Consider the following 16,532-nt stretch of genomic DNA (forward strand, 5'->3'; position numbering starts at 1 on the left):
ACTCACCTGTACCGCATGTCTTTGGACTGTAGGGGAAAGCGGAGCACCCGGAGGAAACCCACGCGAACGCGGGGAGAACATGCAAACTCCACACAGAAACGCCAAATGACCCAGTCAAGTGCTCGAACCAGCAACCTTCTTCTGTGAGGCGACAACATACCTCCTGCGCCACAGCGTTTTCTTGGGAAAATTTAAATGCTATTTTAAAAATATATATGCTAAATTGCATATATAATTTAAGGAATTATTGTGGTGCTGGTGTTGTGGCTATAATTTTGCTGGTTGATTTTATTCCTTCACCTTGATTATAAAGCCATGTCTTTCTCCTATTCAATTTTATGTAAAACAGTTCATAAGTTCTTCATAAAATCTTGCAAGGAATTACATAACGCTAATAATTTCTCCATTTGTTTTTTTTTCTTTGGTAATTCTGTTGTTCATCTCTTTTGGAGTCAAAATTCATTTCATTTCAAAAAGACAAGATATTTTTGATTTCATTAGATTAATGGGATTTGCTTTGGAACAATGTAGTACTTTGTTGATTGCCATCGATTCAACAGCAAAACAAGACAGAGAAAAAAGTGTGACTAATTAAATGTTGGTGTTATTTTCACATATTCAAAATTTCATCTTCCAAACATCTCTGTATTTTTTCATAAAAGAAATGAAGCAATATCTCTTATTGAAAAAAGCTTTATCTGACTTTAATTTTCCTTTTTTTCTGACTTTTCCTTTTTTAATGGCAATGTAATACTCAAAATCACTCTTGCTCTTTCTTTTGTTATTATTGTTTATCATTTTTATTTCTTACTGTCTGAAGAAAACATTTGGGCATTAGTTAAAGATCCTCCTCCCCAATTGGCTATATGCACAGCTAGTGTTTTTCAGCCAATGATGAATTTCCGGTGAAAGCTTTATGTGACTATTTTCAGTTTCATAAGATTCCTTTTTACAGCATCGATGGTGTAATTTAGTTCAAATATAATCAGTTAAATAAACTTAAGCATCCATTTTGGTTGTTTAAGCGTCAAAAGACACAACATTTAAAGACAAGCGCCATCAGACTAGCACATAAATTACATTAAAAAATGAATTTCCACATCTTAAAGAAATAATGCGGAATAATACAATTTATTGCAGTGCCTATTGTTTGGTATGATACCCACTTTATATCATATCTCAGCCAGGCAGTGAAGATCGCTGATTTTTAAAGAAATCAGATCGATTTTGTATGGGATGACTGAAATTAATAGTCTGTGTTCCTATACCCCGTTGTTTGTTTTAGAAAATATTCTCTAAACTGCTTTGGAACAATATTTAGTATAAAATGTTTGGTTCATTATTATTATTATTATTATTATTATTATTATATTTTTGGTTAGCTGCATGTCATAATAATAAACTAGGCCTTATCATAAAAAGATAAAATATTTTATCTTATACTAAATTCGTTTCTTGGCTATAAAATATTCACAAATTAATTAAGAGTACTGCGATCATTAATTAATTTCATCACTGCTTAAAATCCTGTCGTTTTATTTTGAAAACTATTATTTTGTTTAATTAATATTTTTGGAGATGTATACATTGAAATGTGCAGATGTGTATATTTTAAAGAGGGTTTTTAGTTTATATTTAAATATTTGTGCCTTCGAATCTTCAGACACAAAGGACTTGTATGTTGAAAAGTCATGAAGCGCTTGTTCGTGATGATGTAATTATCGCTGACGTCACGTTTTGAAGATGGCAGACGCCGCAAACACACCGACACCTGAGAGCTGTATAGCAAGTCATTCTGATGAAGAATATGACAAAAAATGTATTTTCTGTAAAATCTTAAAGGGTGAGATGGGAACAGAGCTTCTACACAGCGTAAGTGTGCTGTCACTTTCGTTTTTATTAACTAAGATGCGAGACGATGTGGTACGATACGAGAATTAGGCTAAAGATCCTTGTATTTGAGGGGTGGGACACAACACACCGATTTGTTTATATTCTACATTATGTCCTCGTATTTTTTTAAATTAGAAATAGTAATTAAGGATATTGTATTTTAAGAATAATGCAGTATTAAATATGAATAGATTATTTTATCTAATTGTATCTATTTGTTAGTGTTTGTATACCCAATTTGTTAACTGCTAAACAGTTTATGTTCTATTAAACATAAATGTAAGGCAGCCTGTTTTAGATCACATAAAGAAGATGGACCCCTCGGTTATTTTAGAAGAGTAGAACCTTTGCGTGTTATTTTTTTTTATTATTTTCTTTTCCCTTTCCTTTTCTTTCTTATTTTATAAGAGTAAAATATTTTTATTTAATATTATTAGTTATTTGTATTTTATATTAATAATTTTTTATATTTTTATAGAACCTAAATGTATATTTGTGCATATTTAGGGTTTTGTTTGTTGTGTAAAAAAAAAGAAAAAAGAAAAGCTATTTGTACTGCATGTTTCATATCTAACATGTTCAATAAAAATACTTTTGAACAAAAACAAAACAAAACATAAACGTATTTCCATCTCTTTTTATAATTAATTATATTATATTCATCACCTATTTGTATTTTAATTTCTAAGTTTAACCAAAGTAACAATAACTCATGTTTATTAGATTAATTGTAAGTTATTAAATAATAATTCAATATGAAATTAATTTATAAATGTATAAATAAAGCACACTATGAATCTAAGAAAAATCTATTCAAATAAAGTATGACTTTTTATGCCCTGTTAATGTTACAGTTGGTATTATTTCACTTTATATTTTTTTATACCTAGTATTACCTACTGTATATTTAACGTTTATCAAAAGACTTTAAATGAAATATTTTAAAATGTAAATCTGATTGAATTCCAAATTTACCATTTTTATATTTTTAGATCTTATATATTATTATAATTATTCATATATTTTAACTCGTGTATTATTTATTGCTGTTAATATATTTTTTATTGTTATGACTTTTTATTATTTTAGAACAATGAAATTTTAAAAATGTTGTAAAATGTATCTGGTTTTGCCATGAAATAGCCAGTGAAGTCGATATGGCTATCAAATGTTATATAACTAATAACAAAAATAAAAATGTATAATTAAAGCACAATGTAAAGGCTCTAAAGTAAAAAAAAAAAAACATATATTTTATTGGCTTTTTTTCTTATGTTTTACAATAAAAACATTAAGTCCAATTTCTAAGCGCATTTAAAACATCATATGTTGCAAAAATGCTGTCAAAATATTAAAAAGTACAACCATTAATAGAAACAGAAAATTATTAATAGAAGTAAAACTTCTATTATTTTTATGATTGTCCTATACTGAAATACTTTAATATTAAAGTTCTATTTTTTTTTTCTTCCCCCAGGATGAGACTGTGTCCTGTTTCCGAGATATCCACCCTGGAGCTCCTCATCACTATCTGGTTGTGCCAAGTAAACATGTTGGCAATTGCAAATCTCTCAGCAAAGAGCACGTACCGTTAGGTAAACACACTGTGAGTGATTAAAGACTGCTGTAAATGTTTAGACATTCTGACAGTAGCTACTCTGGAGCCTTACCACAGTAACAATCTGAAGTAATGAGTGACTTTTAACATGTACAAGCCGTCACAATTGCCAGCTTAAATATGCATAACATCTTAGAAATAAATAACACCTATATGTTTGCGGTTTTCAGTGGAAAAGATGCTGGAAACGGGGAAAGAGATACTTGAGAAGAACAATGTGACTGATTTAAGTGATGTTAGGTAATAGAACACATCTGGTACCTAGACTACAATCAAGTTCATATTTATGTAGCTTGTAAATAATTTGTTTTACGGATCTGTTGTATTTTCTAGGTTTGGCTTCCATTGGCCTCCATTCTGCTCCGTCACACATCTACATCTTCATGTTCTCGCACCCGTCAGTCAGATGGGCTTCATGTCACGTTTGATCTACAGGTTAAACTCGTATTGGTTCGTTACGGTAAGCATTTAAATGAAAAATATCCTACAATGTAATCCACTATATTCTTTAAAAGCACAATGAATTACATCCACTAAAACTAATAATTAGACCCACATGGAATCTGTGCCCGCAGAAATATGCAGATTTCCACATATTTCATGTTTCATATGTTTGTTTACTTATGTAAATATATATTAAATTAGCTTTATATATTTATTTCAGTTATATTATTAAATAATATGCAAATGGTTACATAGTTTATGTATAAATTAATTTGTAAATTAAAATTTGTATGTAATATAAATATTGTACTTGTAATTCCGACCAGGAGTGCCGGTTAGAAATAAAATGAAGAATCAAATTATCAATTTAATAATTGATGGATAAAAAATGTATATAAATAAATCACAATTTTAATTAAGTTGATTGGTTGCTGTCTAATGACATTTTTTTACTTCATTTTTTTTTTACTCGAAAAATTTATGTAGCAAAAGGAAAAGAAATGCAAGTGGTAAATAGAGAGAGAACAGCATTTGTCAAATGCCTTTTTAAAAAGCTATTTAAATTGTGCATTTAAATGTGTTTTAAATTATTTAGTAATACTCTTTATTGTTTGATTAATCATTGTTTTAAAAGATGAATTAAGTAAACATATTATAAAATGTTTTATTTATTTATACTTTTTAAAGTTATTTTTTTTAATGGATAATTTATTGTTTTATTAAATGACATTTAAATCACAATTTAAATAAACACATTTAAATATGTCCGTTTATTTGTCCATTTACTGTGCATTCAAATTGTAATTTATTTATACACATTTATTGATTCAATTAATAAATTGATCATTTAAACTCTGTTTTATTTTTAAATGGCACTCCTGGTTCTCCATATATATGATTGTTGTAATAAGTAATATAATGTTTTTAGTGGCTGTATTATTTGGGAGAGCTACTGTAGTTTTGATTACCAAACAATGCTTCTAATAATGTATGATTATTATGATTATTATAATGCTTCTAATAATGACTTTAATTGTAAACATTTTATTTATTTATTTATTATTTTCTTTTCTTTCTTTCTTTCTTTCTTTCTTTCTTTCTTTCTTTCTTTCTTTCTTTCTTTCTTTCTTTCTTTCTTTATTTATTTATTTTGTGTTAGGTTTTCTGCTTCTACATTTTTAAACCATTCCACATAAATCCACTGATTTGATATTTTTTAATTATGTTGTAAATATATATGTGTGTATATATTTATTCCTGGTGAAGATTTAGTTTATTAAACTTGTCAATTTAAAAAAAAAAAAACTTTGTTGAAAAAACTGCATGTATACAAGTAGAGTTTGCTTGTTTCAACACATTATTTAAAATATGTGGCTAAAAAATAACTAAAATAGCCTTTTTTTGATGAGGGAATTAACCTTTTCCATTGGTCCAACTGCCACACCATTAAAAAAAAAATGTTTAGTGTTTCAGCTCCTACATTTTTAAAATCATTCCACATAAATCCACTGAATTTATTTGTCATGATTTTATTTATTTTATTACAAAATTCTGCACAGAAATAGCTAAAAGAAATTCTGTCTGCCTAATAATTACTTTCCCTCTGAGCAGGTTAGTGATGCATTAACAAAAAAAATGTTTTTTTGGAGCGTAGCAAAATAGTGGCCATTATTACGCCTTTTGAATGAGATCTTTTGTCTTGTAATTGGAACAAGCAAATCGTATTAGATTAGAATGGACAAGCTACTGTGGAAGAGGAATGAAAACCTTTTTTGTTTTTGAGAGCGCAGGCAGATTACTGATGCTCCTGGAGCGGAAAAATCTCACAGTCTTAGCTATTACATCAATATACAGCTTTTTTGTTTAAAATGATATCATTTTTTTTATTTCTAATTGTTTTGAAGTGTGCAAATACAGTTGAAGACATATTTATTAGCTCTTCTGTGAAATGTTCATTCTTTTTCAAATATTTCCCAAGTGACAGAGCAATGACATTTCCACAGTATTTCCTATAATATTTTTTTCCTTTAAAGACAGTCAAATCCCTTTTAGTTTGTCTTGAATAAAATCAGTTATCATGTTTTTAAGAATTCTATTTAATATTATTGGCATCCCTCATTTTATTTTGATTGGCTACAGCACAAACCACTGACTTTCCTAGTTAGCAAACTAATTAACCAAGTTGAGTTTTTCAATTACACTATATCAACTAGTGAAATGTTATGTATTGTCATCATGAAAAACACAAATGAATTGAGTTATTATAAATTTGTTATTAAAACTTGTATTTTAAAATGAGTTGAAAAAATCTCTCTGTGACAGGAGGGCTAAAAAGTTGTGTTTAGCTGTATGGCTGAGCGACTGTCAGGGTTCCCACGGATAATGGAATTTATGGAGTATCATGGAATTTTAGGAGGTCTATTCCAGACATTGAAAGTCAGGAAATTTTATATACAGTGGGGGAAATATGTATTGATCACCTCATAGTTTTTCTAAGAAAACATTTTTCTAAAGATGCTGTTGACTTAAAAATTCACTGCATGTTAGTAACAACCAAAGAAATTCATATATGCAAAGAAAACAAAACAAATAATTAGTTTACACATTAAGTTATGCGTAATAAAATGAAGGGATGCAGGGAAAAAGCATTGAACACATGAAGAAAGGGAGGTGTAGAAAAGCAGTGAAAGCCCAGCACAGCAGCTGAAATCTCTCAGTAGATCTTCAGTAACCCTCTGCCCTTCCTCATTGTAAATGAATATTAGCTGCTTCAGTCCAACATCTACATTATCAGGATGATGAAGAGGAAACCAGAGTAGACATTTCAGCAAAACAATGATCCAAAACACAGCAAAGGAAACACTCAAATGCTTTCAGAGAAAGAAAATCAAGCTGTAGAATGGCCCAGCCAATCACCTGACTTGAATCCAATAGAGAATACAAAATAAAGATCAGATTTGATAGACGAGACCCACAAAACCATTAATATTTTTACACTCTGTTAAGTCTGTGAAAAACACACATTTAAGCAATTCATGTGACTTCATTCTCCACATGAGAGGCGTCTTTAATCATCCTGTAGTTAGGCCCACACAGAATCTGTGCATGCAGAAATCTGCTGATTTTTAGCACTTCGAGTCTTTTTTATTTTCCTGTGTAAATGTGTGCTAATTTATATTTATTCATTTTTAAATACATTTTAGTAATGTTATTGACTAATATGGAAATTTATTTAGAATACAGTTTGTAAAGTAATATTTTCTCTTCTTAAGTAGATATATTATATGAGAGACTTGCTTTGTTTACCAAATAAGTGGATCTAATTGGATTTGCATTGTAAACATTAAACAAAAGTTAAAAAGGTATATTTTTTTTATTAATTTCATATATTAAGTTTTTAGCTACGATACTCCCAAAACCATTTTGCATAAATTGTTTTTTTTTTAATGAAATTCTGTGCAGAAAATGCTGTGTCTGCAGATTCTTTCTGGCCCTTATCATAAGTCATAGTAAATCAGCTTTTTAGTCAGTAAAAAGTCAGCGAATTTGTGCACACTTTAAAATACTTTGTATGCTCTGCTTTGTTTTAAAAGGTCTTAAAATGTCTGAAATCTACAAAAAATGAAATAAAATTTAGGCCTTAAAAAGTCATAATCAGTCAGATCAAGACCCATCCAATCACCTCAATAGAATTTTTAACAAACGTACAAATTTTAGCTCTATTTACCAATAGGGTTTAACTACCTTCCTTACAATAACGTTTGTTTAATAGCTCTCCATGTGTTTATGGATACCTGCTGAGGACAATGACCTTTATGGGCCGTTGTGCACACATTTAGTTTATTATAGCTTTTAAAACTTATCAAATTGCAAAAAAAAAAAAAAACCGTTATGTTGAAAAAAGTGCATTTACACAACTAGAGTTTGCTTGTTTTGACACATTATTTAAAATATGTGGCTAAGAATTTATTCATTTTATTGATGAGGCAAGTAAAAACCTTTTCTATTGACCCAACTGGATCCTTAGAGAAAATCATTAGGGTCTAGCCCTAGTTCCATTCATAATAGTCCTAAAATGTCTTAAAATGTCTCAAGCTTGACTTGATGAGGCCTGCAAAAACATGTTTGCATTCATGGTAATGTCTGTGTAACTTTGGGCTCTGCAGTAATTTGCTCCATCGTCTCTTTTTGTTTTTCCAAATGTGAAACAATGGCCTGGTTTAGTGTTGCATGTTTACAAAAATCTTACACATATAATTTTTGATACCTGAATTTGTACAGTATATAAACTCTAGAGTATACAATAGAGTAAAGTATACTTTTGTATAATCTCTTGTCTGTCTTCCTTTGCAGGCAGACCAGTTACTCCAAAGACTGAACTCTATGGGCTAAATATTACCACACTAATGTAGTGTATTGAAACTCCAAATAACACTAAAGATTGAGATGCCCAGAGCCATGTTACTAATAACAACCGTCCAATCTGTTTGTGATGACGGAAGGTCACAGTTGAGTGCCTCTGGGTTATAATACTCATTAATGCTGCAATCATTGTTAGTTGTATCATCGGCCAGACGGGCTAATCAAATTTGCAGCTACTTTTGAATTGCTTGTGAACAAAAAAGGCATGCAGAATAGTAATGACACTGATAATTTTGACAGAATCATTAATCTTTTATGGTGAACAGTTGGGCTTCTTCCAGTTTTACCAAGATGATATTTAAGTATGCATTGCAGCGAGAAAGACTTTTAAATATGAATATGAATTAAATATGAGGTAAAAATGGTAATTAATCTCAATAATTGGCTTTGGCCTTTCACCTCACATCAATAGGCCAAATTCATTGTTTAGTGATTCTGTGTTTTTGTTACTCTATAATATACAATCCACTCTGTTTGCCTTTATATAAAGACTAATGAAATGTTATTAGCTCTGTTTATATCACAATGTACTGTATTGGCTGAAAGGGATAGTTCACTCAAAGATTTTAATTGTCATCATTTACTCACCCTTTATTTGTCACACACCTGTTTGAGTTCGTTTTTTTCTTTCTGCTGGAAACAAAAGAAGATGTTTGGAAGAATGCTGAAAACCTGTAACTATTGACTTCTATAGTAACACCTCAGTCAGCTGCCATTCTTGTTCATAGTTTAGTCACATCCCGTTTAGATTACTACCCTAAAAAAACTCTTCATTAATTACAACTGGTACAAAACGCTGCAGCCCGCATAATCACAAAAACCCCCTCTATCTGTCACATCACACCCATTCTACAACAGCTTCACTGGCTTCCCATCTCTTTCAGAATTAATTATGAAATGCTTCTTCTCACTTTTAAAGCCATCCACAATCTTGCTCCTCCATACCTTGCTAATCTTGTTCATATCGCCACACCGTCTCGAACACTAAGGTCTTCTTCTTCCATTCACCTCACTGTTCCCTGTCCGCCTTGTCACCATGGGGAGCAGATCTTTCAGCCACTCTGCTCCTCAGCTTTGGAATTCACTCCCTACTGATCTCCGTAATTTAGACTCTCACAATTTAAGTCCAAACTCAAAACGCATCTGTTCAGAACAGCCTATTCTCTTTGACTCGCTTGCATTTTTAAAGTTTGTATTGTATTCTATTGCTTTTATTGTGTTTTTGTTTGAATTATTTGTTTTAGCTGTCCTGTACGGTGACCTTGAGTGTCATGAAAGGCGCCTTTAAATAAAATGCATTATTATTATTATTATTATTATTATTATTGTTATTATTAATGTTTTTCCTACAGTCAATAGCTATGTTTCCATCCACCTATTTTTCTGCACATTTTGGGTATGTGCATTAGAAAGGGTTGATGGAAATGCCAAGATGAGTGTATATTTTGAAAATGCGTATAAAAACATGTGCATAACAGAGTAGGAGAAACTTTTCATTCACTAAGATCATGTGATGATAAAAATGTGCGTGAATGGATAAACCAGCAGGCTAAGCACATTGTAAAACATCTGAAATGTTGTTTTGGTCATTCTAAAACGCCTGAACCATTTCAGTATTAGTGTTATTATATTATTAATTACCTCCAGAATCAAGAGCATCTGTGCTCCACGTCAAACGTCACCACGTGTTCATTGCATAAAACAAATTTCATTTTACTGTTGATATTTGGCGCCAGTTAATCAGGAAGTGACAATTTTTTTTGTTCTCTTTGACTCATTGGATGGAAACGGTGCTTTATTCACACGTCTTTTGTGCGATATTCCAATTTTGAGCATACATTTAATTTGCATCTTTGGATGGAAACGGTTATAGCTTTACAAATTCTTCAAATATATTCTTTTGTGTTCAAAAGAGAAAAAAAATCATAAATGTTGAGGGTGAATAAACTGTGTGTACTGTACATTTTTATGTGTTTGAACTACCCCTTTAGAGCCTGTATGCCTCGTATGTATTAAATTTTTGAAAATGTAATGTTTTAATTGCACTATGACATGCATAACATGTAAACAAAATAAATAACAACCTGAAGATGTGCCATTCTCTCTTTTTTTAATGGTTTATGTGCATCAAATCTAACATTTGTTCATTACTATACCTTAAAAAAGCCTTGACACTGTGTACCAGAATGATTATGAAGAAATACACTAACCGGCCACTTTATTAGGTACACCTGTCCAACTGCTCCTTAATGCAAATTTCTAATCAGCTAATCACATGGCAGCAACTCAAAGCATTTAGGCATGTAGACATGATGGTCAACACGATCTGCTGCAGTTCAAACCGAGCATCAGAATGGGGAAGAAAGGTGATTTAAGTGACTTTTAATGTGGCATGGTTGTTTTTTCCAGATGGCCTGGTCTGAGGGTTTACAGAATGTCCAAAAAAGAGAAAATATCTAGTAAGTTGCAGTTCTGTGGGTGCAAATGCCTTGTTGATGTCAGAAGAGAATGACCAGACTTGTTTGAGCTGATAGAAAGGCAACAGTAACTCAAATAACCACAGAGGTATGCAGAAGAGCATCTCTGAACGCACAACTTATCGAACCTTGAAGCAGATGGGCTACAGCAACAGAAGACCACACCGAGTGCCACTCCTGTCAGCTAAGAACAAGAAACTAAGGCTAAAATTTGTACAGGGTCACCAAATATGGACAATAGAAGATTGGGAAAACATTGCCTGGTCTGATGAGTCTCGATTTCTGCTGCAACATTTGGATAGTAGGGTCAGAATTTGGCGTCAACACCATGAAAGCATGGATCCATCCTGCCTTGTATCAACAGTTCATGCTTTTCCTGGCATACTTTGGCATACCCATTAATACCAATTGAGCATTGTGTCAATGCCACAGCCTACATGAGTATTGAGCCTATATGACTTTTTTTTTTTTTTTTTTTTTAAGTCTCTAATAGGTGTATGCACGTTGAGAGTGAATTGTATCACAGTTCAATGAGAAAATGTATTCAGAAAGAAGTCATTTGAAGCAGTATACATCTGTGAAAATATTCATATTTATTGGTTTGTTTTAACTATGTGATTGACCAATAAAAGACAAGTCATATTTGACTGTTTTACCTTTTTAAATAGAAACATTACACTTTCTAAATGAGAATATACCATTTAAAATTAAATAGTTTAAATCTCACTAGAAACAGTTTCTTTGGCAAAAAAAAAAAAACTCCTAACCCACATTTAAATAAAATGAATTTCTATAAAGCAATCTTTAATAATAGGGGCCCATTCCTTCCAAGGATAGTAAAAGTCATGATATCGTTTAAATTAGTTTTTAAATATAGATTTCTAAATATTATTATTTACAATAATAAATTCTAATAAATATTAAAGTATTTCCATTGCTGGAAACACACTTTTATAAAGTTTTAAATAAAATGCTTAAAGCCGATCAGAAAATGAGCATTTAATGCAGCAAATGACAAAAAAAAAAAAAAAAACAGCAGCACATGAATACAAGAAAAACTGTTATCATCCATCAGAGGCTAATATAGCTATTATTCTTGGTATGAATGGGCCTTAAAGGGATAATTCACTCAAAAGGGAAAATTCAGTTATCATTTACTCACACTTGTGATGTTGTATTGCTAAATACAAAAACAACAAACTGAAATGTAATGCATTATCCAACAAAAAATCTTGATCTTCACCATTGGTTTCTGTGCACAGCTGCACGTTTATGACCTTCTGTATAGACGTTTTCACACTGCATTTATTCCTGGGTTTTAAACAACGCTTTTAACCTTGGGTCAAGGAACTTTTCATGTTGTTTAATTTAAAAGTGGAGTTATAAAACCTTGCCCTGGGGGAGAGTTAGCACCAATTTTGCTTTGTTAACCCCACTCTGTGGTGCCAAATGTGTGCAATGTGAAACAATGTGCTGTTACAATGTTATGGCTAGATAATTATGACACAAAAACAGCATGTGTCGTACAGTAGGTGAGATTTCAGAGTGACCATTACCGCCGCACAATCTACCGCTGCCGCTTAAAAAAAAAAAAAAACAAGTGCTTTTTAGGTATGGCCGCAGTACTCTGCTACTTGTAAATAAAGATAAAAAATGAAACAAAGCATTCATTATAAGTCCTTCATTATTCATTAAAAACAACTACAGGCTACATTATTTAAAGGAATAAAAAATAACAAATTTGTGCTCCTTTGAGGTGAAGTGCTTAAGTCCGCTTTATTCAGCATCAAAACACTAGTTGCTGTGAGATTGTGTTGGTTTGTTTGATAAAATAATAATAATCTAGCCTAAATAAAATGAAAGTGAATTATTTACCGTTTCATAGAGAAGCCTATATTCATATATTTCTGGTCACAGTTGGACACAGAGTTGACAAACCTGCGCTGAAGCTGTTCGCCTCTTTGGCAGTGTCATAAACTATATTAAGTGTGAAAATCACTTGCTATTGTGGCACTTCATTGCGATTTGTCAAATGTACAAAAGTTACATGAAATATAAACAAGACAAAATCCCATCCAGTATCTATGCAATTTGTTAATAAACATATCTAAATTGGAACTAAGGAGAATTAGGTATGGATTGTATTTTGTGCTGTGCCTTTATTAATCTGGATTTTTTTCATACATGTGCCCTGTGTAGGTATTTTAAAGTGAACTGCTGCATTAATAGTCTTATGAACACACAGTTATGCACAGATATCAACAGTTAAGGTCAAACATTTTGACAAATAGTTCAGTTAAAAATGAAAATCACTCCATTATGTACTCTCCCTTGAGCTATAGGTGGTGTGCATGACTTTCTTCTGTCAGACAAAAACAATCGGAGTAGTTTTAAAATTTATCCTCAGTTCCATGCTGTATTATAGTGTTAGTGGCCCACCTTTTGATGTTTTGGAGAAAAAAACATGAATCCATCATAAAAATAACCCACACAATGCCAGGGGGTTAACGCATGTCCTATGAAGTGGATAGATTGTTTTTCTAAAAAAATAAATAAATCAAATAAATGATATATATATACTATTTTCATGATTTTTTCTTAGTGCTGGGTAAAAATGAATCGGGATTAATCCAAAATAAAAGTTTGTTTTGACATAATATATATGTGTGTACTGTGTTTATTTATTATATATAAATACACAAATGCATGCATATATTTGAGAAAATTATTATTTCTATTTAGATATAAAATATATATGATACAAATTATGTCAATGCAGCCGTTTTGTTTCTACCACCTATATGTAATACATTTATATCATACACACACATATATTTTGCTAAAACAAACTTTTATTTTGGATGTGATTAATCACGATTAATCTTTGCCCAGCACTGTGATTTTTTAAACTGTAAACTCAAATCACTGATTCTCAACTTTTTGGCTGATCTCTTGACGTGACACATTCATAAAGAAGCTCTAGTAGACAAACAAGGATAACTAAATTCCAGAAAAATGAGAAAAAAAATGAATAACATTTTACTGTAAGAGAAGAGTTTTTTTTTTTTTTTTGCACAGCGGTATTTGATTAAACTGGAGTACATCATCACTAATGCATCACACAGTATGTCAGCCAAGAGGTTGTCAATGCGCATTGTCAGTTATTTAATTTCACCATACATAAATGAGAAATATTTTTGTTACAAAAACACATTGATCTGCTTTATAACATGTTAACCTTCTTGCACATTATGGGTTAGTTTTTGGAAGCTTCAAAAAAAGGGCCACAACCAACACCATTATACAGCACAAAAGAGGGGATAACATTTAAAACTACCCAGATTGTGTTTGTCAAAAGTCAAATACACTGAGGACGGCGTGAGTGTGAGTAAATTACGAGGTTATTTACACTTTTGGTTGAAATATTCCTCTAAATTTAGGTTTGTTGCTCACCAAGCCTCATCATAAAAACCTCCTGAAAACTTAATAAACAGGACATATTGCACAGGACCATTGTGTAATACGTTTACCCTTTTTTTTAAAGCCAATATATATATATACAAGATTTACAAAAATAAATGCTGTTTAGATTTGTTTATATATATATATATATATATATATATATATATATATATATATATATATATATATATATATATATATACATATATATATATATGTATATATATATATATATATATATATATATATATATATATATATATATATATATATATATATATATAAACAAATCTAAACAGTATTTATTTTTGTAAATCTTGTCCTAATATGGGGCAAAAATAGCATATTAAAACAATGCTACATTGTTAAAAAAACATCCGTAAATTAGCAGTTTTCCATATTTTGTTCATCCTGTTTGCATTTATGCTTTTGAATTGCATTCTGGGACTTTGATCTCTCTTGCAACAACTTTTAACCTTAAAAAGTTTGAAGTTTGAGTTTTATTAACATTTTATGAGTTTAAAGTTATACAGTATACTGTCTGGGGTAGTGTTGTACTGTATATTACAGTGTAAGATATGAAGTCTGCCTCGACTCAGCTTCCACTCTTAATAGTGTACTGATGCTCATTTCCTAAAAGGGCTGAATTATGATAGTAAAGAGAAGTCAACAGTTTGTTGTCTCTGTATTGTTTGAGATGACAACATCTTTAGCAAATGGTAACAATTGTAGAATGGGGATGGGTATTTGGCACGAGGAAACCATCTCAGACAAGGGGTGTTAAAACTGCATTAACACAGAGAACAGCTGTGTCAACAGCCAAGGAGCAACTTCAATAACATCTAAAGCAGGGGTCTCAAACTCAAATTGGTGTGGGGCCATATTAGTGACCGACAATTTCCAACTGACAAATCAAGTCAATCAGCTCAGCTCCTTCTTTTTTTCTTGCTGTACATATTGAAGGGTTAGTTTAAATTTCTATTAAAATACTACAAATTAATAATAGGTATAATAATAATTATAATATGTCCCAATCAATTGCTGTTTAACAGATAGCGTAAGACAGCAGAAAAGAGTTTGGGTAACTTGTTGAGTCCTTTGTTATCTTTCTTTTTTTGTAAAACTACAACAAAGAGGGGAAAAATGTGCATAAATTCACATTTACTTTAACATGTTCCATTTAGCCAGCAGTAAAATTTTACTAATGCACAGATTTTATCCAAATCTTAATACATATTAGGGAAATATATTAATGAGAATATTTGAATCGATCATTAGCAAAATGATCATGTTTACAACACAAGCATAACATGTACAACAAAATACACGCGGAATAAAACTCATCAAATTAAATGACCCTTGAATATTTACAAAAATAGAGCTTTAGTAAAGATAGAGCACTTACAGACATATATTTTAACATTTAAACCAGCCACAGAAATAATCTGCATGTGTGTTACACTTGACTGCACACTGAGAGAAACTAAAAGTAACCCAAACCTATAGTACAGTACTTTAAATGTCCAGGTTCAAAACCACAAGTGGATATATGCGACAGCACAACAATGATGATGATTGAAAAAATATGTTTTGTTGGGCTAAATTTCGTTATATTTTTGATGTCAGTTGCAGGCTGGAGGGAGGAGGGGGGTTGCAAATGGCTCGCAGGCTGGCAGTTTAAGACCCCGGATCTAAAGGCAAGTCTATAGCCAACATCTAAAACAGTATAAAAGGTTTGAGTGTTCTGGGTTCATTCTGACTCTGATGAAACCAGAGTACTGTTGTGTAGTTTGAGACTGCTATGCGGAATAAACATCTTCATTGAGTTCTTCTAAGTCCTCCTGATTTTTTCCTACAATGGTACAAAAACCTTGTAATAAACTGACAGTACGTTTTAAGTTATTCTATACTCTCAGAAATAAAGGTACAGGAGCTGTCACTGGGGCAGTACCTTTACAAAAGATACATATTTGTACCTGAAGGGTCCATAATGGTACCTTAAAGGTACTTTTGAGGTACATTTGGGCACTAAAATGCACCTTTGAGGTACCACTGTGGACTCTTTGGGTACAAATATGTATCTTTTAACCAGATAAACTTTGCTGTTATTTTGGGATTTCGGCCTGGATTTTGCCTACTCAAATTTAAAAGCTTCCCAAATCCACATGCAGAGGTGTAAATGCAAATATTGGGTATCATTTTAAAGAAAACCCATT

At 31.3% G+C, this 16,532-nt stretch overlaps 1 protein-coding gene across 2 annotated transcripts; it reads left to right on the forward strand.

Moving 5' to 3' along the window:
- The first annotated feature begins 1,702 nt into the window (after positions 1–1,702).
- On the forward strand, positions 1,703–10,470 carry hint3 (histidine triad nucleotide binding protein 3). 2 transcript variants are annotated; one of them, NM_001326468.1, is given in 5 exon segments: positions 1,703–1,872; positions 3,371–3,488; positions 3,682–3,751; positions 3,845–3,971; positions 8,309–9,634. In NM_001326468.1, coding segments are annotated over 5 exon segments (483 nt in total). In that variant the 5' UTR covers positions 1,703–1,743; the 3' UTR covers positions 8,348–9,634.
- Positions 10,471–16,532: the final 6,062 nt, after the last annotated feature.

This window comes from Danio rerio, chromosome 16 (assembly GCF_052040795.2).
Source record: "Danio rerio strain M-AB ecotype USA chromosome 16, GRCz13ab, whole genome shotgun sequence".
In the NCBI taxonomy this organism is placed as follows: Eukaryota; Metazoa; Chordata; class Actinopteri; order Cypriniformes; family Danionidae; genus Danio; species Danio rerio.

Bases quoted from the DNA above. Each gene is read 5' to 3' on its own strand.
- hint3 (XM_087286317.1), top strand. From the start codon at position 1,744: ATGGCAGACGCCGCAAACACACCGACACCTGAGAGCTGTATAGCAAGT. The intron at 1,873-3,370 runs GTAAGTGTGCTG...TTCTTCCCCCAG, and splicing joins GAACAGAGCTTCTACACAGC to GATGAGACTGTGTCCTGTTT. The intron at 3,752-3,844 runs GTAATAGAACAC...TGTATTTTCTAG, and splicing joins ACTGATTTAAGTGATGTTAG to GTTTGGCTTCCATTGGCCTC.